The 23,408-nt window shown below is 42.3% G+C and overlaps 1 protein-coding gene across 2 annotated transcripts; it reads left to right on the plus strand.

Annotated features, from left to right (window-relative positions):
• Positions 1–3,664: 3,664 nt before the first annotated feature.
• On the plus strand, positions 3,665–21,282 carry pitpnc1b (phosphatidylinositol transfer protein cytoplasmic 1b). Of its 2 annotated transcripts, none has more exons than XM_029452410.1 (10): positions 3,665–3,685; positions 10,306–10,454; positions 12,720–12,808; positions 13,051–13,058; positions 13,204–13,275; positions 14,865–14,957; positions 16,505–16,660; positions 17,545–17,608; positions 17,819–17,905; positions 19,789–21,282. In XM_029452410.1, the coding sequence occupies exons 1-10, from the start codon at positions 3,680–3,682 to the stop codon at positions 19,944–19,946; spliced, it is 882 nt and encodes a 293-aa protein (XP_029308270.1). In that variant the 5' UTR covers positions 3,665–3,679; the 3' UTR covers positions 19,947–21,282. The 2 variants fall into 2 exon arrangements, with proteins under 2 accessions (XP_029308270.1, XP_029308269.1); XM_029452409.1 differs by lacking the exon at positions 3,665–3,685 and adding an exon at positions 5,710–6,379.
• Positions 21,283–23,408: the final 2,126 nt, after the last annotated feature.

Consider the following 23,408-nt stretch of genomic DNA (forward strand, 5'->3'; position numbering starts at 1 on the left):
ACATGAACTGCCCAACAGCATACAGTAGTAAATATTATCTCCAACAACAACAACAAGAGGAAAATACTGCTTACAATCTCAGAGACCGTATCTCTGCACTGAGTTTTATTTTTGATACTTTGTGTACAATTTGCTAAGAATACTTACATACATTTATTTAAGAAATATTTTCAATGCATGACTTTTACTTGTAACAAGGTATTTACATTTTTGCTACTTTTACTGAACTAAAAACTCTTGATCTTCACATTCTTATGCTACTGATAAATTCTAATTCTAACACTTCTTAAGACTCTGACCTTTCCCACGAACGTAAGTGATAACGATGCATGTTCATACAAGAGTTGTTTTTCCTTTCGAATGAAATCATATGTGGATTTTCTGGCTTGGTAAGACAGTTAAATGTTGTTGATATGGTATTTTGGAAACTCATTTTTCAAGAAGGGCCTCGAGCCTCTAGGGCCTTGTGCCTGTTCTGCAATCTTGCAGTTTTTTTCAAAAATATATAATTTTTTAATGACTGTTCTTGACCCAATATGCTTCTAAAATGAAATTCTTGTGTCAACTACAATATGCATAGTCAACGCACTCGCAGGTCGTAAAATATTTTTTGAACTTATGTATTGCTACAATGCAGCAAAATGGAATTAGGGTCGAAGGTCCGGGGGGTCCAGGGTGAGAACAGGTGGTAACTTTACAATTTATGAAAGCAAAATATGCCTCCTGATTTCCGGTATCATATCATATCGGTCTTTTCATTTGTCCGTCTATTGATCTCCTCCGCTACGTTTCAGTACTACGGACAGCGTCACACCTACACACACCCATGGCCCCTACACAAACAAAAAACAGCGCTGGATCTCGGACAATGATGCGGTTGTTTTTGTTATATTTCAATAGATGAATAAAGCTTAAACAAACGTTCTGAGTCCATTCAGGCCCAGCAAGTCTTCCCAATAGGTGCAAGGTAGAAATTAGGGAAGGGCATTTGATTTCTCTACAAAACCAAATTCCTGTGGAAAAATTCTTTCCAAAATACCACATCAGCAACAATTAACCGTCTTACCAAGCCAGAAAACCCACATTTCCTTTCACTCGAAAGTAAAAACAACTCTTGTATGAACATGCCCAACCAGGGCCCCCACCCCCTGTGACGGCACAGGTCGGGAAGCTTGTTATATGAGATGGAGACAGAAAGTGGGGAGGTGGTTCAGTTAAGAAAAGTGAAGGGGTCAAAGAGAAGTGCCATGTTTTTTTGTTTTGTTTTTTAAATAGAGACTTTCTTTAAATTCCTCCACCTGGCATACTACACTATGTGTGTGCATTTACTTTGCATTCAGCCACCGAGTCTATCTCTTTCTCCCTTTTCCTCCCGCTCTCACACACAGGGCAGAGAGTGAGGGAAAGTGGCAATTGAGTTTCCTTTCAGTGGCGGTGTGCGGAATAGGAAAAAGTTCAGGGCCACAGTGCTAGTCTCTATCTCACGCAGACACTGAACGCAGCCTAAATCCAATCCTCTGCCCTTCCCCTTCCACACATACTTGTCTCCAAATCCCTTACACTCCATTCCTGGAATAAATTATTTCATTTCTTTTCGGTCCGCAGCATTTCTATTCGTCTCTGTGGTGCGCCTCAACTTCTGTCCCTGTGGAGATCCCTGATGAATGTGTTGGGCTCACACCCTCTGATCATCCCTGCTCTGAATGCCTTTAGATACACACTGGCTTCTGGCTGCCTCCAATGCACATAAGGACTCTCTCCTTCCCTCACCCCCCCCTCTCTCTTTCAGAATCACAAATACACAAAGGAATAATGCAAGCTATAGAATAGATCTGGACCCTTTATCTTTTCCTTTGCGCACACAAACTGCGGAGACAAAAACACATTTTCACTTCTCTCTGGATGTGAGCTGGCACTGTTGTTCCTTGTTCAGATTAATGATGACATTTAAGAACACTGAACAATTTCAAATAACATCTATAATTTATCTGGGAACATATGTACAACAATGTATGGAATTCAGTCTATACTGAAGAGCTCATTAATATGGAGAAAAGCTGCAAATGAATTATTCTTTTTTATAATTGGAGTCTCAGGACTTGATTACCAGAGCAAGAAGTGTGTGTGTGTGTGTGTGTGTGTGTGTGTGTGTGTGTGTGTGTGTGTGTGTGTGTGTATTGGCATGTGTTAATATGTGGTGCACATGTGGGTGTCATCTAGTGTGCAGGAATTAATGAAGTCATTTGCACTTTTTCCTGCGCCAAGATATCATGTTGGGGTGCTGCACTGATTGGCGTGGCCTGGAATGCTTTCTGGAGCCCCTAACAAGGTCGGATAAGACCTCATCTTCTTCACTGGTGTGCACGTGCGTTTCCCAACGGGACACAGCTTGATAACATGAGATTGGGATTCGATAAGGATAAGTGAGCGCTCTGTTGCATCCAGGTCACCGGGGGATTCAGTTCTAACTTCTAACACACCAAAAAACACACATGCACACATACAAACCCCAATCCCCCTGGCGGGCGGTCCTCCAGTGGTATCAATTAAGGAGCTGGTTCAATCAATGTCTTAGCACAAGCCTGATACTCCACTACAAGGAGATTAAGACTAAGCTTACATTTAAACACAAAGGAGACAGCCACACAAACATACATACAAAGACCCTCCACTTACAAAACATTACACATCACAACACAGAGATGTTAGCACAACAACCAGCCTCCTCTTTGTCTGCTGTGCAGTTGCATCTGGCGGCGTTTGTGCTTTGAGACGCTCCATGAACAGAGGACAATAATGGAATGTGTACTTTCTCCTTCTCTCACTGTTATTTTTCTCTCCTCTTGTCTCTCCCTTTGCTAGGCTAAAGTCTGACCTAAATACTTCAGGTTTTTGATGATTGGACCAAAACAGAGATCAGAGGCGTCCAGCGGGCTTGTCGTGATAGTGGTAGGAAGGGAGGGAGGCTGAGGATCCGGACGCACTCACAGAGAGATGCTGCTACTTACCACACTTCATAACTGTACAACACGGAGCTCTTAAACCAGTGAAACCTTATCCGCACAGACTGCTGAATTCATCATCTTAAATCTTACCCAAAGCCTTACCTTTCACCTTGCCGTGAGAGGAAAAAGCTGCAGGGTATCAACTCTGTGCCCTGTGCCCGGGTGGGAGGGGTCCATCATTCACACGCTCGGAGGGGACACCAGAGAACCTTTGACCTTGGCTTGTGACCACACCTTGAGATTGGAGAGCCAGTAATGCAGCAATGGCAGGCAGCCCACCAGTTAATGATCTGCTTCTTCCCTTTTCCCAGATACGTGCTGCTCACCGCCATCGCAGCACTGACACGTAGCGACACGGACGCGCACACACACATTGTCCTTTCTATCAAACACGCACACGCATGAACACAATCAGAGCAGGAAACATAGAGGTCAAAGAACGCCTCACCAGTTTTTTAAGTGCACCCATTCATTTTTCATTTGATGATGTGAGGGGATGTGATAGGTGTAAGCACCGTGATGAAGTCCCCTCCAATTCCATCATCGCCTGCTCCTCCGTCCTGCAGGACACGGAATAAGTACGGGCAGCTCTGACCAGAAGTTGAGTTTCAAAAGGTTTCACTCAGGTGGAAGAAATGCACTGCCTCCTCAGCTGAAGTTTTGTCATTGAAAAGATGAAGGTGAGGAAAGATTAATCAGAGTTTCACAATCACAACACTCGCAGTTTTCTAACTTTTTAATTTCTGAACATTGTCAACTTTACGTTTATTGAAAATGCAACGATTCTGTCAAAGACTAACCCGATCTTTAACAAAAGCTTATAACAGAAACACTGTACTCTTTTAACTTGCTAGCTCAAGCTGCCTGATAAAAGTTCCAAGTAGCAGTTTCGAGCAAGTTCGTCAGCCTAACTAATTAGGATTTTGAGATCCAATCACAGTGCTGGCAGAATCAAGATAAGAACACTTATTATTACCAGGTCCCAATGATCAGATGTGATTATCCAGATAATGTATCCAGATACAGATCACATGTTGATACCAGGTGTAAATGAGGCCTTTGTTGCATCTTTTTCCTCATCTCTCTCCCCTCGTTTCCTGTCATCTCTCTAATTAAAGCTAGTGTCGTAATCTTGAGAAGCTAGCAAGAGTACGGCAGTTTTTGAAATGATCCAAACCAAAAAAACCCAGCCCTTTGTTGCCAATCCTCTTCCAATGAAAGCAGCTAGCAGCACTAGCTCCAAAAGTTGCTAAATCATAAAAATGATCATAATGAACATAAACAGGAAATATGGCTATTGCTTGTACTTACAGCTGTCAAGCTCTCATCTTGTGAAAGACTACGGTGATGCCCAGTGAGTGCATTCGGGGTGAACAAAGGCCTGCAGCGAGCACTGATACCGGATTTCTTTCCATTTGTTTTGTCAAAACATTCAATTTATTAATTGCCATCGAGATGTAAAGAGAATTAAAAACAAATATAACAAAGAAGATTCCCCTATAAATACCTAGAATATATAAATATACCCTGGAAAATACTTTATAAATAAATGAAAAAGACATTTCAAAATAGTTACTGAATGCTCTGGTAACTATAACTAGCCCCACCATCTTTTAAAACAAATCACAGGATAAATCCACAGTAAACATCTATTCCATCCTTTGATCAATCAAGAAAGCAATCTTTTGATCAGCTCCATAATTTGCATGATCAGTGATCTGAGAGCACTGCCATTATCCAACCCTCAAAGCAAAATTAAATAATCAATCAAAGCAACCGATGACTCGATCAACAGCTGAACACACATCTAAATTCTCACCAATCATCCTTTTAAACGGCTGCGCTGACAGAGCTCTGTGTGTCGAGCCCTGGGAAAATGGCAGAGACAAGCAAAGCACACCTCAGCTCTCTGAAGTGGCTTCCCTCCTCTAAACACTGATCTGATAAGATGGGAGTAAACCCCACCAGGAATGTGTTTTCACCGCCGAGCGGATGATAGCGTGCACACATGGAGAGGAGAGCCACTTTGGCTCCCGTCTTGCGGCTGCACTAAGTAAAGCCAGCGAATTCCACCGGAGAGTCAGACTCCAGGGCTGGTTATTAGTTTTGGCCCCCGTCAGACTGACCCCGGAGAAGCCAAACATCTGCTTCTCTTATTTGATGAGGAGGCAACAATATGTGCTTGGCAGCCACCATCAGCTCTCGCTCACATAAAAGGAGAGCGGTGCCGTGACTCAAGGACGGACACGGGCGAGAAATTATGACTGCTTCGATTCCTCTACTCATTGACTAAACACGGATTCAATTAAATCCGGCTGAAGGTCGTGAGGTAATACAATGTAAGGGAGCCTGGCGCTGTGCTTAATGGAAGTTCTCATGGCTCTGGTAATATTAAATTCAACGGCCCACCCTGACTACCAACGCGTGTCAGCCATTCATATGTCATAACCTGAGTGCTTGAGGTCCCGTCTGAGGAATGTGCTTCAAATTCAAAGACTGATGTCAACAAACAGTGTTACTTAACGCTGTCCAGATACAGAAAGATGATTAAGTGTTATTATTGAAAACAGTGTTGATGACAGAGAGGAAAGAACAGATAAAGATCAGAGGGAGGGAGGGAGGGAGAAGGGAGGAGGTGACATAGGTGAGGAGGTTGTAAAGTACAGTGGGCGGGGAGTGGATACTATTGGAGGGAGAGAAAAAAAAGACATAAAGAGGGAACTGCCGAAGGAATTTGTGAGGAACTGAGAGCAGCGGAGTGCACTTGAAGGGAAAGGGAGAAGCGACGAGCAGACACCAAGGTTACGCATGAAAAGTCTGAGGAGGATTTAAACAAAGCGCAGAGAGGCAGAGAAGCAAAAGAACAGGTGGAGTTGGTTGGCTTTCAATCTTAGCTCTCAGTTAATTACCACTTTCTCACAGTAGTGAAAGAAAGCAAACAACAGCAAACAGAAAAGGGCAGCTGAAGGCAGGAGAAGTGAAAGCAGAAGTAACAAGAAAAGCAGGGACAGACGGCAGCTAGAAAAGTTGGGTCCACAAGTTTAATTGAGGAAGAGAAACAAAGCGGGAGAGACGAGGCTGTAAGGAGTGAGCGAGGGAGGGAATAAAGTAAGAAAACAGCAGATACTCATTGACAGAGAGAACTGGACTTAACTCAATGGATTACTGACATCAGCAAAACAAAAGGAAGAAGAGCACCAGCACAGAGGTCACTGTGGTCGAGCAGCAGTGTAGCTTGCCTGAGACTGTCTACTATGCAACACAGCTGAGAGTCAGACTCAAGCGCAGACACAGTTCACACAGACAGTCCTCTCTGTAACGGCACCATGTTGATGAAAGAGTACCGCATATGCATGCCCCTGACTGTGGATGAGGTAAGTGTGTTTGTCTTTCCCACGCTCGCTCGCTCTCACACACCACACACACAGACACACACACAGACACACACACACACACAGACACACACACACACACACACACACACACGCACACACACACACACACACAGACGACACTCTGACAACTTTAAATTGAAAGCTATGAGAAGGGTTTTTATTTCTAACGTGAAAGTGTTGTTTCAACTTGTTATCTTGGAAGTGTTAATGTGCTGATAAGAAAAGTGCCAACAGAGCACACAGACCTCCTGCGGCTGCTCTGTGGGAGCTTTGGCACACTGGGGTAAGCGAGGTATGTTCAGCATCGACAGTCTCGGCCAATCTGATGGAGCCAAAGCACAACACCTGGCCGGCAGCATCATATCGCTGCTGCTGTGTCTAAATTATCTCCCCATCTGTCTGCTTCTCTACTCCCCTCGCATGCGCTAGCACACATAACAACGCAAAAAAAAACTAGTTGGACTGGTTACGGCTTCACAAGACTTAAATGCAAACAAAGGCCTGCAGGCTTGTAAACAAAGGTGATCCCGCTAGAGCGAAAAGGTGGGCAGACGAGGGACTGATGCACCAAAGTGCCCTTCAAAAGGAACGTCCTCATCACATCCTATACCATCCCCCTCCCCCCCCCCCCCCCCTCTTCATTTCTACCTGTTACCACAACAATGACAGTGACAAATAGCAGTCCAGAATAGGATTTACAGTATCAGTTCAGGGCACACAGAAATTTGAGCTGGCAGCAAATCCTCTTTCACCTCAATGTAATGTAAGTTTAAGTACAGCTTAATTTAGGCAGTATCCAATTGTGACAGTTACCTCAGTCCATACCATTTACAATAGCCTTACTTCATTTTTAAAAAGGGAATGGTGTTGATTTTCAGGTGTGAAATATCCAGCAGTAATGCTGAAACACAATACAGCTCCGTGCGTGTTAAGGAATGCTCACTATTGTGTTCTGCTGTGGGAAAGCTGACCGGGGATGTCTGCAGTTTCAGGTGGTAGATTGGGTTATGCTGGTTTTTTACTGCACAAAAAGACCCACAAACATTTTGCATGTGTCTTCAGTAGTGAAGTTTACAATCAGCATTCATTGCGGGACAAATTACTCTGCAGTAGTCACGGGTATTTATCGTCTCCAGTCTCAGATTGGCAGTGATGGAAACATGAAACCAGGGTGGACACACTGATTTTCCCCCTTTTTTCTGGCGCTGAAGTGTTGAAGTGAATATATAAATAATAAAAATCAACAGGTTTTATTATAATACAAAACACCTCATTGAGCACACTCATTAAAACTCGATAGAAACTAAAGAAAACTTGTCAAAAATAAGTAACAAATGTAAAAAAAACAAAAAGACGTAATCACAGTATCATTTTCTGTTTGCTAACCCTGCTTCAGGTGCCAGCGCGCATTCGTGAGGTTGAGCGTGACATACCTGAACAGAAAAGCCTAATCGTTTACTAGAAATGGGAAAGGAGCGGTGCCCTATTTTTAGAGGGATTTTCCTGTGTCTAACTATGGTTCGATCTCCAGCGCCCTGTGCACATGCTGAACGTGTCCTTCAGCCTCTCCGTGGTTGTCACTTTGCACAGAAGCAACTGTGTAATGAACTGAAGCATCATTAAATCAAAGTGTATTTCTTGGGCCTTTTCTTTGACACTGATGAACAGAAAAAGACAACTTACAGCTGTGCCATACTCTTGCTTTGGAGTCGAGTTCAATTAAAAAATATTTACAAAAGGTTTTTTGTATTTATTTTGCAGTCTCATTGTCAGTGGATGGATCCAGGATTACATAACAAATCCAAATTCTTTGCTCTCAGCATTTGATCACTGGATATAAAAGTTGCCACGAGATTTACTTTAATCATAAACTCTTTCATTTTTCAGTTGTCGTCTGACACCGACACTATCTGCACAGTCTCCACCCCACAATGATGAGCTATATTTACACTCAATAATTTATGACAAATTTACAGCTTGTAAACCTGTCCTTGCCCTTTTTTATTTATTTTTAAAGACAGTTGAAGGAAAATACATGCCAAAAGCTGTCAATGAATTAGCCTCTCAACACATCATTCATCACAGCCATGCAGACTGCATAATAATAGTGATTTAAGGACAGATTAGTATTTCTTTAACTTTCTGCTAAGATTAGTGTTTTAGAAAGTCAAAGAGATTCACAACCTGTGTGGGAGGAGCTCACTGTTCTGTAGCCTGTTAGTGTGAAGACGGTGTAAAAGCACTCATCGCTGAGATTAATTAAGTCCCATGAATAACCAATAAGTAAATATTGAATGTTGACATTCCGCTGTAATTGGAATAAGAAGGAGGAGTGCCACATTGATGTCAACAGAGCACATTGAGGGATAGCAAACTGAGATCTGCCCTCCTCTTTCTCTCTTCCTCCTAATCTTTCTCAATTTCTACTTTTAATTAAAATAATGCTTTAGTGGCACACCAATATAGGGCAACAAAATGAATTACATTATGGTGGCCACAGCAGAACAGTTTAGTTGTTTGCAGTATAATTTTATAGCTTTTTCATAATAACTTTAAAACAAAGTTTGCAATTAAAACGGAGCACAATGATGAACAGAGAAACAATGTTAAGGAGGAAAAGACAGATAGCAGCATCGGTGCAGAAAGTGAAGTATTATTGTGTATATTGTTCAAAAGGAAACACTGAATGTGTCAGAGCTCATTGAGGAGGATGCTCCAGATGCCCAAAGGCCTCGTCCTCTTTAGACTCGCTAACAGAAAAAGAAAAAAAACTCCTTCCTCATCAGCATGGAGCACAAACTGGGGCTGCAGCAGAGAACAAAGTCCCAATCCCCTCCTTAATTTAGACTCATGCCTTCACCCTCGCTGGCCAAATAAAAATTTGATGTCAGATATGGTCACTTGAGGGATATCTTTATACACAGCAAGTGACTATTTAAAAAATGAAGAGAAAATACAAAAGCATGCTCCTTAGCAGCACTGAGTAAGTGCCTGTCGAGACAAAATCGCACTCAGCAACTATATCTGAACCTGTTGCCAAGACATTTTGCTGTCATCACTCTTCCTACTACTTCCTCTTAGAGGCTGATGGTTATTATAATTTCCTCAATGGAGTTTGCAGTTTGTTGATTAGTAGTAGTGGCATTATTGACCAGTTAATTAAGTCCTAAAATTACCTTGTGGCCATCAGAGTGAGAAATCTTGTCAGACATCTTTCTGTGTGCACCCTTCTTAAATATGAAGTCAAGTCATTTTATTTACATTTTATTAGCCTAATAATCACAAATCTGCCTCAAAAGGGCTTTAAAATTAGTACAGCATATGTGACTCTTTTTAAGGTGAGAGCAACAGAGGAGGGATCCCTCTCCCAGGATGGAAACACATGTGGTAGATGTTGGACGTAGAGGGAGATAACAATAAAATAAAGAAGAATCGTGTAAAAGCTCCAAAACAGTGAAATCTAAACGTTATAACTAATGTGGCCACAACTATTACCCTATGGGTTAATACTGGATTCTAAAATGTAGTGCAACAGTAGCACACGTGGAGAAGAGTCGTACTGTAATGAACGTTTGCTAACATTAGCCACCACAAGCTAATGGTCTTACCAACCCGAGAGAGACTTGAATCCAGCAACGGTGGTTTTTATGGCTTTATTATTAAAAGTGTGAGTTATTTCAAAAGTCTTATTTATTTTAGGATATCAGGGATGCTACAATCAACAAATACTTTGTGAATTAAACCAACACCGCACTCACATTTTGTCACCTCTGATGACTTTTGATGATTTTGATTGACATTTTCTAACCTGATTTTTTTCTCTCTTTCTCTACCCCCCCCCCCCCCCCCCCCCTCCCCATACTCACCTCCATACACCTCATCCTAAACCTCTCCTCGGGCTCCAGTACAGGATTGGGCAGCTGTACATGATCAGTAAGCACAGCTGTGAGCAGAGTGGCGGGGGAGAAGGGGTGGAGGTGGTGAGGAATGAGTCAGATATTCACCCTCAGCACGGCGTGGGACAAATGACAGAGAAGCGGATCTACCTGAACAGGTAACGTGCACCTCGATTGCATTGCTGTACTAATGATGCACTAAAAACTAATAATTCGAGTGATTTGCAACCTGAGTCTTATCCTCGATTTGTCAGCTGGGTCATTATGATAACGGATTGCATTCGATCTTTGATCTCTTACTTCACTTTAAAGCTTTACGTTGTGTTGCAGCTATCACTACTGACCAGCAATAAACTTCATTTCAGCACAACAACACACATAGGCCTACTGCAGTGCAGCCGGCCCACATCCAAAGTTCAAGAACCTGCTGACTAAAACCTGTTGAGACCTATTCTGTGGGGTTAGGGTAGACATGTTATTATACCATGAGCTCGTCATACAGTAGACCTTTCAAGTGTTTTGATTGTGCAAGTACAGACTCAGCTGAGAAAAGCACGTCATCCGGAGAACAACATCTCTCTCTTGGCAGTTTGAGGCTTTAGAGACTTATCATGCAGTAACATGATATGTGCTCACGAAACAGCAACATTTCCCTGGCAGAGGTTTATATATTCCACTGATGGTGTCACTTCACTTAAACATGCAGTTAACAATCATTTCTAAAACATGTATAAACACTTGAATCAATATTTTGTAAGAATATATGGGGACATTTTCAGTTTGAAGGAACAGTTCAACATTTTAGGAAATGGGATTATTGGCTTCATGGCGGCGAGTACGACGAGAAGATTGACACAATACACGTCTGACGTCCGTACGTTAAATATGGAAGCTAGCCTGGCTCTGTCGGAAAGGTAACAAAATATCCCAGCACATCTAAAGCTCACTAATTAACACATTACATATATATATATATATATATATATATATATATATATATATATATATATATATATATATATATATATATATACATATATTGCCTGTTTAATCCGTACAAAAACTGAAGGAATTACCATTTGCTACTTTGTGGAGGTTTATTTGCTGGAGTATTTTTTTTGGCTGGGAGCAGTTGCCAGGCAACCATTGGACACTCCCAAGACATTCCTGCTTCAACCCAAGATAAAGTCCTGCACATAGCCCACCATAAAACAGCAAATTGTCATTTTTACAATTCAGTTTTGTGCAACTAAGTCAAGTTCACCAGTGAACATTAGAGGTGAACACAGAGTGAGGCTAGCTGTTTCCTACTGTTTCCAGTCTTTATGCTAAGCTAAGCTAGCCGGCTGGCTGTTTAATTTACCATACAGACATGTTAGTGGTATTGATCTTCTCATCTATCTCTCTGCCAGAAAGCGTGTTTCCCAAAATGTCAAACTTTTGCTTTAATGTATTTGGGAACAACTACGCCTTCTTTTATGATGTATTAACCAGGAGTGTATTATCATTGTATTAATTGATGATGTATATAAAAGCTGAAGCTCTGCAAGAAATAGAGCAACGCTTGTGAACCCTAAATAGGGGGGTGGGGGATATTAAAATAAAGTGTTATTCAAATGATTTTTGAATCTGCTTCAAGCTGCAGAACGTAAACAAGGAAGTGAGAAATGTCAGGACTGAAATGTTGCACTTATTGTTCACCTGCAGGAATTTAAAGCCATGCATGACTGCAGTGTCCGTCGTATTTGATTTGCTTCATGTTCAAGGTGACAGTCCGTTATTCAATGAATTGTGATTATGGTGAAAGCTCAGTCTAAAATACAAAAATCAGAATTCTCTTTTAACTCTAAATTCATTCCCTAACCCTAAGCTAACCTCACTCATTACCCTAATGTAACCTCAACTCTTATACTAATCACCACTATAAACCCAAGGCCTAATCCTAAAATAAACTCTTAGAGAAGTAAAGAAATGTTCTCACTGTGGAGGATTTTCCTAATCTTTCTGTGCTTGTGGGACATTTGGTCCTCATTAGTAAAGATATGCTGGAACACACACACACACACACACACACACACACACACACACACACACACACACACACACACACACACACACACACACACACACACACACACACACACACAGTACACTGAGTGCAAAATGTATTTTACCTCAATCATTTCTCTGACATGTGCCTTAGAAGCTACAGTAACAATTCATCACCACAGGTGTAATTGGGAATGAGTCATAAAAATGAACACTGTGGTGAGAGTAGCCTACAGGTAATCTGGCTATAAATGGCACAAAAAAACACTTAGGATCTCTCTGTCTCCCTCCATAATCTCTCTCTCTCTCTCTCCTACTATCGCCCTCTTCCACTCTCTGACAGTGATTCTTCTCTCTTCCTGTTTTGCGTTCAGTAAACTGCCGTCCTGGGCGAGAGCGTTTGTCCCACGATTCTTCTACGTGACAGAAAAGGCCTGGAACTTCTACCCGTACACCATCACAGGTGTGTGTTTTAGTGCCTTTGTTTGTGTTAAACATCAGGTTACTTTCACCTCAATGCATAATACAAAATGTATTTACTTTTAACAGCTGCTTTTCCAAGTGCCATCAAATATGCATCACTATGTATGCATGTATTCCCCCGTGGTGTGTGTGTGTGTGTGTGAGACCAATTGCGTGCTCATGCATGTATGAGTAACTAATGCTGTTTCTCCCTTTCCATATTGAACGTCCCTGGTGCTGCAGAGTACTCAGTAAGTATTCTCACACATCATTTACTGTACATGAATGCAACAGAGCTCATCACTTTCCAGTATCTGTGGATCTAATCTGAAGCATATATCCACCCTCTATCTCCGCCTCTTCTCCCTTCATTTTGACCTCTCGTCACCCCCGTAGGTATCATACCTCCCCAAGTTCAGCGTACGCATTGAGACGAGATTCGAGAACAACAATGGCACTAACGACAATGTGAGTATGAGAGGGAGCGAGGGGTGGGAAAGATGGAGTGATTTAGGGAAGAGGGGGTGGAGAAAGACAAGGCGGAAGGAGAGAAATTGCAATTTTCTCTGCAGCGCAAAGAACATTTTCATCACATTGATGTGCCTATTACAAGGAAAACAAGCAAAGCACAGAATGCAGTATTGGAAGATCTATTAACCAGACATGCAGTGGCGGTGAGAACGGCTTCCATGCAGCATTCTTATCCAAGGCAAACACGCACAAACAAACACACACACACACACACACACACACACACACACACACACACACACACACACACACACACACACACACACACACACACACAGACATTCAGTAAAAATATCAACTCTGGCTGGCCCCTATGTCTGCGCTCCGTATTCAAGGAAACAGACAATGTGACAAGAACAAACATGTCAAAATGTGGAGCTCTCGAGTTGTGCTTGTGGAGAAAAATGTGGCAAATCTTGTTTCATGTCACGTTGATACAGGTTACATAAGTTCAAACAAAACTAAAATTCAGAGTTGATCATTATCTACAAATATGAAGTACTTCTTACTTACTACTTACTTTCTCTTCACGCTACTTATATCTCTACTCCAACACATTTCAGAGAGAAATATTGCACTTTTTACTCCACTATATGTATGTATTTGAAAGCCGTTATTAATAGTTACTTTACAAATTACGTATTACACACAAAACAATTGAAGAGCTTATAAAATATGGTGCTTTGTTACCCAACAGTTTATACAGTTAGAGCTGAAACAATTATTCCATTTTGATTATCTTCTACATCCTTTTTCTTGCAAAAATGCATAATATTTCATTATGTATGAATATCTGCACCACGCAGATGACAAAGAGACAATGACGAGGAAACAGAGAGGGCGTCAGGCCCTGAGCAGATAGTAAAAAGCAAAACAATAGATCCAGCTAATGCAACTCATTCCATAAGAGGGAGCAAGACCTTGGATAGACACAGACCGACAACAGCACCACGGGAGCGTAGCGGGCTATTATCTAACGGCAGGTTTTCTTTTATTTGTTAGTTTTTAACTGTGAAATGAACAACTTCAGCGGGGCATTAGAACACATTTTAAACAAGGTCAGATAGAAGTGCAGTCCCCTCCTCTCTCTTTCCCCCATTCCCTCCATTCTCTCTCATGGACAAATGTATTCTGCTCTCATAACTCTTCTCTTTTCCCCATCTCTTTTAATATCTCTCATACGTCCTTGTTTTTTTTTTTTCTTCTTTCCCCCCCTATCTCCTCCTCCTCCTCCTCCTCCTCTGCCTGTTCTCTCCAGTGTGATTTGCTCCAAGGGCCTCAGGGTGGGATAAAGTGAGGGGTGTTATGGTGTGTGACCTCAGTTTCCTACACAGTTACTCATCTACTCTCACCCCCCCCCCCCCCCCCCCCCTCTCCACTGAGTGAGTGACTGTATGCGTGTCAGAGTAGAGGCATGTGTGTGTGTGTGCGTGTGTGTGTGTGTGTGTGTGTGTGTGTGTGTGTGTGTGTGTGTGTGTGTCTGCTCTCATTATACTGTATGACCTCCCCCATCTGTTTGGATGTAGGTGTTTGGGGACACGCCGACACCAGCAGGGAATGTAAGTTTCCTGGATATCCTGAGTGACCCGATCCCTGAAAGGCACTACAAAGAGTCAGAGGTACGCACTGTTCTGATACATGCACACAACGCACGTGAATGTGCAGCCACATGAAACTATATTGAAGCTATTGAGATTTTTTGGGGATTATTTGGGAAATACGCTTAAGAGTTACGCGAGAAGATCGATACCACCTTCATGTGTTTGTATTAGAGAGTGACACAGAAGTGGATTTTTACTCTGATCCCATCCTAATCCCATGACAGAGTAGAAAAAAAATCCCCGTCCAGTCCCAATCCTGGAAGAATGACTCCCGTTTCCAGGTTTATTTATATTAGAACTGCATATTTCTATATAAAAACGGACCTATTGTTGTTATGTTGCTCAGCCTCTAGTTTGTATTGAGTTAGAGCCTGTTAGCAAATATCATAGTTTAGCATAAAGACTGGAGGTGGGGCAAATAACTAGTTCTGTTTAAAAGTAAAACAAATACACCAGCAGCTCTGAAGGTAACATGTTGTACCTGTTGGCTGTATTCACACATAAACAACAACACCTGGTTTTTACCAGGAGTAACATGCTCTAACTATTTCTATAATTTACCTTTTCTATTTTTGAACGGATGAATCAAACAAATGTTAATAAATTAAGCTAGATGTATTTCCCCCCCCCCCACCCCCCTCCGCTTCAAGTCAATCTAATCACCTTCTGGCCATTGCTCCCTACGTGCTGCACAGATATGACAGTGGAATGACTCTTTCTTATCTAACTCTTGGCAAGAAAGCAAACTTCTCAAAATGTCAAACTTCCCTTAAGAAGTAATGGTTCATAATGCATGAATGTGGACACCAGCACATAAATTAAAGACATACAAATGCAAAAAACACAAAGCACTTGTCTCTTAATGTAAAACGTTTGATTACATGTCTTTTTTTAATGTGTTTTAAAAGCGGCTCTACGTGCTATATAAATACTGTGAACGTATCAAACCGCTTAATCCACAGAGAATTGCACACAGGTCGTATTTAAAAACGGTGCCTTTGAGCGAGCCGTCAGGACTCCGTATTGTTGTGATTTCATAACTACACAATGTTTCTTGAACATTAAAGTATGCAAAACCTGTACTCGTAGAAACCTGATATAGCATAATGTTTCCCCTTTTAATGACTTTGCTTTACTTGCTTGTGGTTTTGCTTCTGAAAGAGCATAAATAAGTAATACACCCACACGCCTCTTTCAAATGTTCTCTCCCCACCAAGGTTTTACGCTTCCTTACTCGAGTCTTGGCCTTCCCACAGGCCTGGGTGCACAAAAGCATGCAGACAAACACACACCAACAGATGCACATACATGCACAAGCACTCATGCATGCAAAAAAAACCGAAAACATAAAATGACACTTTCATAACATGTGTTATCACACTTTCCTCCCATGGGCTGTGTTGAGCAACAAACTGCTTGCACCTCCACACATATAACATCACACAGACACCTACACTTGCAGTGCACACATACGGATCAATCCCCCCCCCCGAAGACGCTTCACAGGGTCACAGTTTTTGCAGACTCAGCAAGTAACGTATAGACCCGCTGTTTACACCTCGCAGGATCCGAGTCGCTGGCTGTCAACTAAAACAGGCCGAGGGCCTCTGGAGGAAGGCTGGAGAGAAGACCACAAGCCCATTATGTGCTCCTATAAGAGGGTGCAGTGCAGCTTCGAGGTGTACGGCTTCCAGACCAGGACTGAGGAGTTCATACACAAAGTGAGACAGAGCTCTTTTTTTTCGCACCATCATAGACGTAAAAAGAGGGTTAGATTAAGATACGATCTGCAATTAATGTTACGAGCCCATATAGGTGTAATACGAGGTGGGAAAATTTGAATTTATAGCCAATTGGATTTAATAAAAAGTGCTTTGCTTCATTCAAGCGTTGATTTCTGCGTGTTGGAGTCTTTACAGTAAAATGATGATCCAGAACAATCCTGATTAGTTATTTGTTATTTGAACTTGCAATGTGTTGCATTTTGACACAAATAAATCATATCGACATTAATTTATAGACATTAGTATAATTCCCAGGACCATTGCCAAGAATGCTCTTAGCCTTAAAAGGAACATCTGCACCAATCAGTAATCCAACATTAGGTCAGATTTATTGGTAAAAACACTGTAATGTTTTATATACTACAAAAAGAGGGTGTCTGTTCTTCTGGTGCAAACAAAGCAAAAGGTTTCCAGAGTTTCTCACAGTGGATGTTGGTGGAACAAGTTAAAGTGCTGATATAAGAATAATCACTTTAAACATATTTGTCCTCCACAATGAATTAATGCAATTAATCATGAAAGAAACCAAAAGTATTAATAACAAAACCAACAACGCCCTTTTCCTCACATTGTCACTGCAATGAAAGAGCGTTTACAGGAATGGTGGTTTTAGTTTTGACAAAGGCGAGCGCAAACAATACTCCTGAGATAAGTTTCCTTCTTATCTAAGATAAGTCCCCCCCTTATCTCAACCATGACCTCACTTAGAAATGAATTACACAATAGCATTCCTATTATTTAGACAAAGACGTACGGTAACATAATGCTAAATGTGTAGCAATCTGTTTCTGCCATCTTTTTGTTTTTTGGTATTATTTTAGACCATCCAGGACATTCTTCTGGTTGGCCACAGGCAAGCAGTGACGTGGATAGATGAATGGCACGGTGGGTCACAATGCTAAATTTAGCATATTACGGATACAAGATAGAACACAACAGAACACTTTTTTTTAATATAGAGCATGTTAAATGTAATAGATGTTTCATGTGTGTGTGTGTGTGTGTGTGTGTGTGTGTGTGTGTGTGTGTGTGTGTGTGTGTGTGTGTGTGTGTGTGTGTGTGTGTGTGTGTGTGTGTACTTTGCTTTTCCCACAGGGCTGAGTTTGGAGGAGGTGAGAGAGTACGAGCAGACGATGCAAGAGAAGACCAACAGCAAAGTCAAATCCAGCCAGAACAACGCAGGTGAGATTGCAGCTCCTGACTTGTACTGTACTGAAATACCACAGAGGAAGGGAGGGGAGACATGGGGGGGAGTGAGGGAGGGGAGGGAGAATGCAGCTGGATATGAGACCAGAGAGAGAGAGAGAGAGAGAGAGAGAGAGAGAGAGAGAGAGAGAGAGAGAGAGAGAGAGAGAGAGAGAGAGAGAGAAATGTGAGAATTAGATGAAAAGAGTAGTAAGTTTGAAATGCATATTTTAATTATTCTTGCATTATTAAATTGCAGCCTAATAAGCAGAGGAGCATACAGCAGGAGATGTACAGCAAGTACAGAGAGGTAGAAGAAAAACATATTTTAAGACCATTAGGAATGTACAGGTATTTTGAATTTATTCAGCCCATTATGTTATCCATGGCGGTCAACAGACAACAAAATAGTATGAATGAATAACTGGGTAATGCTAACAGGCTTGAACAGATTGAACAGTGGCTGGTTGTGCCACTAGTGCCTTAGCTGTGCCCTACAAGTATCCAGATGGCTGATGCACATCTGTGGGAGAAAAAAGGGAGAGGGGAGAGCAGTCAGGAGGCATTTCACTACACAAGGAGCAGCGAGGAGGGAGAGACAGAGGGTGTATGCCCAGAAAAGGACGTCAGAAAGACAGATGTAAGGGGGGAAGAAGAGAGTAGGCTGGCTCATGAAGTGATAATGCCACTGCGTCGGTCTGATAAACAGTGTAATGCAGCCACCTGCTGAACTCTCCCCATCACCAGCCCTCTCAACATAAATAACCAGCTACTGCCGCACTTAGCAGCAAATGTCAGCTGTGGTGGGGGTCTGTGTCTGGGCACACATGTAGTGTGGTAGTGTGTGTTGTGTGCATGTGTGTGTGTGTGTGTGTGTGGTCACCCTGCCCCCTGCTGGTTAGTCTGGTGAACCTCAGCTGGATGCGAGAGCTATCAAAAGGTAGAATTCCAGTGCAGGCCTGTAGCTTCTTGCTGCCTGTGCTCATCCTCTCTGGTCTCTGTCTCTCTCTCTCTCTGTCTCTCCTCTTCTCTCTCTCTCCCTCTCTCTCTATCTCTCTGTCTCTCTCTCTGTCTCTCTCTCTGTCCTCTCTCTCTTCCTCTCTGTCCTCTCTCTCCTCTCTTCATCTCTCCTCCTCTCATCTCATCTCTCTCCTCCTCTCATCTCTCCCTCTGTCTCCTCTCTCTCTCTCTCTCTTCTCTCGGTCTCTCTCTTCTCTGTCCTCTCGCTCTCTCTCTCTCCCCTCTCCTCTCTCCTCTCTCCTCCTCCTCTCATCCTCTCTCCTCTCTCTCTCTATCTCTAGGTGTGGGTTGATGAGAAACATCAAGCTGCAACAAATCTGCAGTCATTGCTCAACCTGCTGCAGCTCGCTGCATCGCCATGACCCCCTACAGGCCAAACGCTGCCACTGCGTTCATCTCTGCACAGGCCAAATGATAGTTTTCATTTCATTCATCTGCCGTAATAAAAGTAAATGGATGTCATTTACTCAAGAGAGTCTAATGGAAAGTAGGGTGTGTGGGTTGAATACCAATAAGGGATTTAACTAATGGGAATCTAAGTGTACGACACAGATCTTAAGTATACTTAAATTAATTGAAAACCCAAACACAGTTGTTCCTCTGTTTCCCCTATGCTCAGTGCCTCTTTTGCTTTTCTTCCTCTTTTATCTTTGTACTGTTGTTTCTTTCATGTTGTGTGTATGTCACTCTCTCTCTCAGTCTGTCAACTTCAATTTGCTTTATTGGCTTAACATGAAAAGCATTTGTGTTGTCAGAGCAACTACAAAAGAAAAAATGTGGATAAAGAAAAAAGGAACAATTAAAAAGATGTCCCTCCATCTCTCTTTATCTCTCTCTCTCACTCACTCCTTCTGTCTCAGGCCCACCGGCTGCCTCCCGTCCTGTGTTCTCTCGCTCCATCTCAGTGACAGACGAGTGTTCCCTGAAGAAGATGGGAGTGACGACTGCGGCCATGTCTGACCCCTCTGCCTCCTCTGTGCCACACAGTCCTATTCGCCTCCACTCCACCCCTGAATGATGCCTCACACGCACACATGTACTGTACACCGCATACACACAGAAACCACTGTCTACATTCACCAGTCATGTTATGTTACTATGTTACACTAACACACCCACACCCACACGCACAGTGACTTTAACAAGCCTAAACTTATTTGCTCTGTGGGAGTGTTAGATGAGAAGATCAGTTTCATTTTCGTATCTGTCTTTCAAATATAAGGCTACAGATGATATCTGGTTGGTTTAGCATAAAGAGTAGGAACAGCGGGAAACTGCTAGGCTGTGCAAAAGTAACAAAATCCGCTTGCCAGCAATTCTAAAGATAATTTATTAACATGTTTAATCCGTACAAAAAAGATGTATGTATGAAATGAAGTATGGAAAATACTATTCACAATTTTACAGGGGTTAGTCTACACTTCCGATTTATGTGCAGATTAAACAAGTGAGATATAACATATTAATAATGTATCTTTAGATGTGCTGGTAGGCAGGTTTTGGAGTCAGACGAGCTGCTTTCCCCTGTTTCGATTTTTTGTGCTAAGCTAACTGGCTGCCGGCTTCATATTTACTGTACACATATATTACAAACAACTATTTCCCAAAATGTCCTTTAAGAAATATTTATCTGTTCCTATGCACATGTAGTTGCTCTCCTCACTGCATGTTATAACCACATAAGTGCCGCTCAAGAACACGCAAAAGATTCTGTGCCTCGCGACAATTTCTACTGTTTCGACAAAAAAATCCGTCCAGTGTCTTCTACAACCTGTATATTTCAGAGCTTTGGGTCAGTACCTTAACCATGGTGGAGCTCAGAGACCTCCAGTGGGGCTTTCCAATTGTTTCCCAGCCCTCGCCCAGCAGCCTACAGACAGATGCATAAGGAGTTTAATAGAGTGGATCTAATGAGAGAAGAGGAGAACGGGGGAGGCTGTCAATGCTATAGATCTGCTCCCCTCTCCACCTCAGCCAATAGGTCAGACCCGTGTATTGACAGGGCAGTGAGGCGTTGTATTGGTTCCTTGATCCCTTAGCTGAGCGCTTCAAATGGGTCAAGCGAGGGCTCAACTTCAACTATGAGTCAATCATATCCCCATTTATAAGACTATTAATTTAATTTCTTTGATGTACATTTAGAAGAGAATGGGTTTTCACCATCAGGGAGCCACAATGAAATAACAGTTTGCTGTCTTTATTTGTAAAAAAAAAAAAAAAAAAAATATTTAGTTTGAAGTATAAACATGAATCAAGTCGAAGATGTATGTTTAAATTACACTGTATAGTCTTTTTTCATGAATTTATTTATCAATAAATACAATTTCCAAAGAGAGAATTCACTCTCGTCCTGATATCTGCCTCGCTTTAGTGAAAAAATTGACTCCAGTGCACACATTATCAGCCATGTTTGATCAGTATTGACCTGTAAAGATGGACCAGCTGCTCTCACATCATAGCACTCACATGTAATCTACTCACCAATTTCACACTTGTGTGCCATGTGGAACCGGCTCCAGCAGCAGTGTACATGAAAAGAGACAGCCCCTTGGTCCAGCCTGGTTTGGCTCTGTAGCTCGTGGCAGTTCTTTCTCTGCAATACAATGGAGAGGAGAATAATGAATGTTTAACAGATGTGGGGTTGTGAGTTGGGCGTGTTTGCATGTCTGTCATCGCTGTATCACTTTATTGTTCAAGACTTCATGACAAAAGCCCAGGCTTGTCACGGAGAGACTTGGAAGTCCGTGTGACTGACACACATTGCAGCTTGCTGTAATTGGTGCACTAAATAGCTCGCATTATGGGGCTCATTATGGCTTCTTTTATCCATACAAATCAAGAGCCAGCAAGACAATTTGTTATTAGCTTCCTGACAAAGGGCTTGCAGAAGTGCATTCACATACAAACACAAACACAGAAATAGATGCATGCAAAACTCTTTCTCAATGTGTCTTTTCTACAGTAGCAGCAGGAGGCTGATATGAGAGAGCAAGTGCTCAACACAGCCAGGAGTGTTCACAAGTGCTGCAGAGGGAGCACAAACTGCCGGCTGCACTGCATTAACATTACCTCTTTCTCTTTCCCTTCTTTGTCTCTTCCATTACATTTTCTCTCTCATTATTGCCGTCTCCACTATTCTCGTTTCTCTCTGTCTTCCTCCTTTATTCTCCCTCTCTCATTCTTGAAATCTCCCTTGATCTCCCTTTCTCTCGTTACTCTTTATCTGTGTGTCCTCATCGTCGTTCCTCAAGAGGGCCTCTAAAGAAGATGTACTGTGTTCATTATATGGAAATGTTCCCCATGGTACATTATCATAGATCCTGACCCTTTACCGCTGAATCATCCTGGTATTCAAAGTTCGCCTGTCAGACCCCACAAATAGCAACGGTAAAAAAGACGGGCCGCAACCAGCCGGCTGCACCACCGGCACTGTACTCGACTGTACAGTCACTTTCATGTGAAACCTTGAGCTGAACACTTATGGGTACACAAGACAGGGATACGGTGGAGAGACAAAGGGGGGAAAGTAATGAAGCAATGGAAATAGGAGATCAATGAAAGAAAGAAAGAAATATAAGCTATAAAGAATAAAATGTAAATAGCAAGACCGTTTTTGACAAGCAGGAAGTTGTGCCAGTGTATTCTGGTAAAAATAAAAAGATGTCTCTACATAATTTCTCCTCCACCTTAATGGCATTTTGCCAAACCACACTGATGTACGATCTTCTCCCTCCAGATCAATACACGCTCTCCATTCACTAGACAGACACTAATGCAACCGCCTCATTTGTTTGACAATGTGTGCACGTGCATGTGTGAGTGTGTGTGAGTGTCTTTCAAACTGGTCCCCATTTCCTGGCTGTGCAGCATCTTTAACTCAGTCGTTAAAGGAGAGTGACCATTAAGCCACATAGTTTAGCATGTCACTAACTTAATCGCTTATTTCACATGCCAACATTGATTTAATAAAGGTTCAGTGTGTGTGTGTGTGTGTATGTGTGTGTGTGTGTGTGTGTGTGTGTGTGTGTGTGTGTGTGTGTGTGTGTGTGTGTGCACTTGTGTACCAATCCAACAGTGGACCAACAGTTGACAGGGGAGCATTTCGGAGCTGCTTTAAATCATGCTGTGGGACTATGAAAGCTCAAACTCAGCACTGCCCCTTCAGGCTGAAGCGGGGATTTTAACGACTCACTAGCACCTGTTGTTATTTCACACTCCTCCGCCAGTGTGAATGGCTTGCAACCCCAGGCAATGGTTTCTGACCATTGTGGGTAATTTAATTAACGAGCAAGCAAAAGAGCTGCTGGTCCAAGGGGCTGTGTTGGTGTGTGCATGTGTCATACCTCAATGAGTTTGAAGGCTTATTAAATGCCAGAACACTGCACAATTAGGATTTTACAACTTTTTTTTTGGGGGGGGGGGGGGGTTATAGGGTCAAGTGCAGAGCATGGACCAATGCCACTGCATTTATAGCCTAAGA

The sequence above is a fragment of the Cottoperca gobio genome, chromosome 16, assembly GCF_900634415.1.
Source record: "Cottoperca gobio chromosome 16, fCotGob3.1, whole genome shotgun sequence".
In the NCBI taxonomy this organism is placed as follows: domain Eukaryota; kingdom Metazoa; phylum Chordata; class Actinopteri; order Perciformes; family Bovichtidae; genus Cottoperca; species Cottoperca gobio.

Bases quoted from the DNA above. Each gene is read 5' to 3' on its own strand.
- pitpnc1b (XM_029452409.1), top strand. From the start codon at position 6,332: ATGTTGATGAAAGAGTACCGCATATGCATGCCCCTGACTGTGGATGAG. The intron at 14,958-16,504 runs GTACGCACTGTT...TACACCTCGCAG, and splicing joins GGCACTACAAAGAGTCAGAG to GATCCGAGTCGCTGGCTGTC. The intron at 17,906-19,788 runs GTGAGATTGCAG...CTTCTGTCTCAG, and splicing joins ATCCAGCCAGAACAACGCAG to GCCCACCGGCTGCCTCCCGT.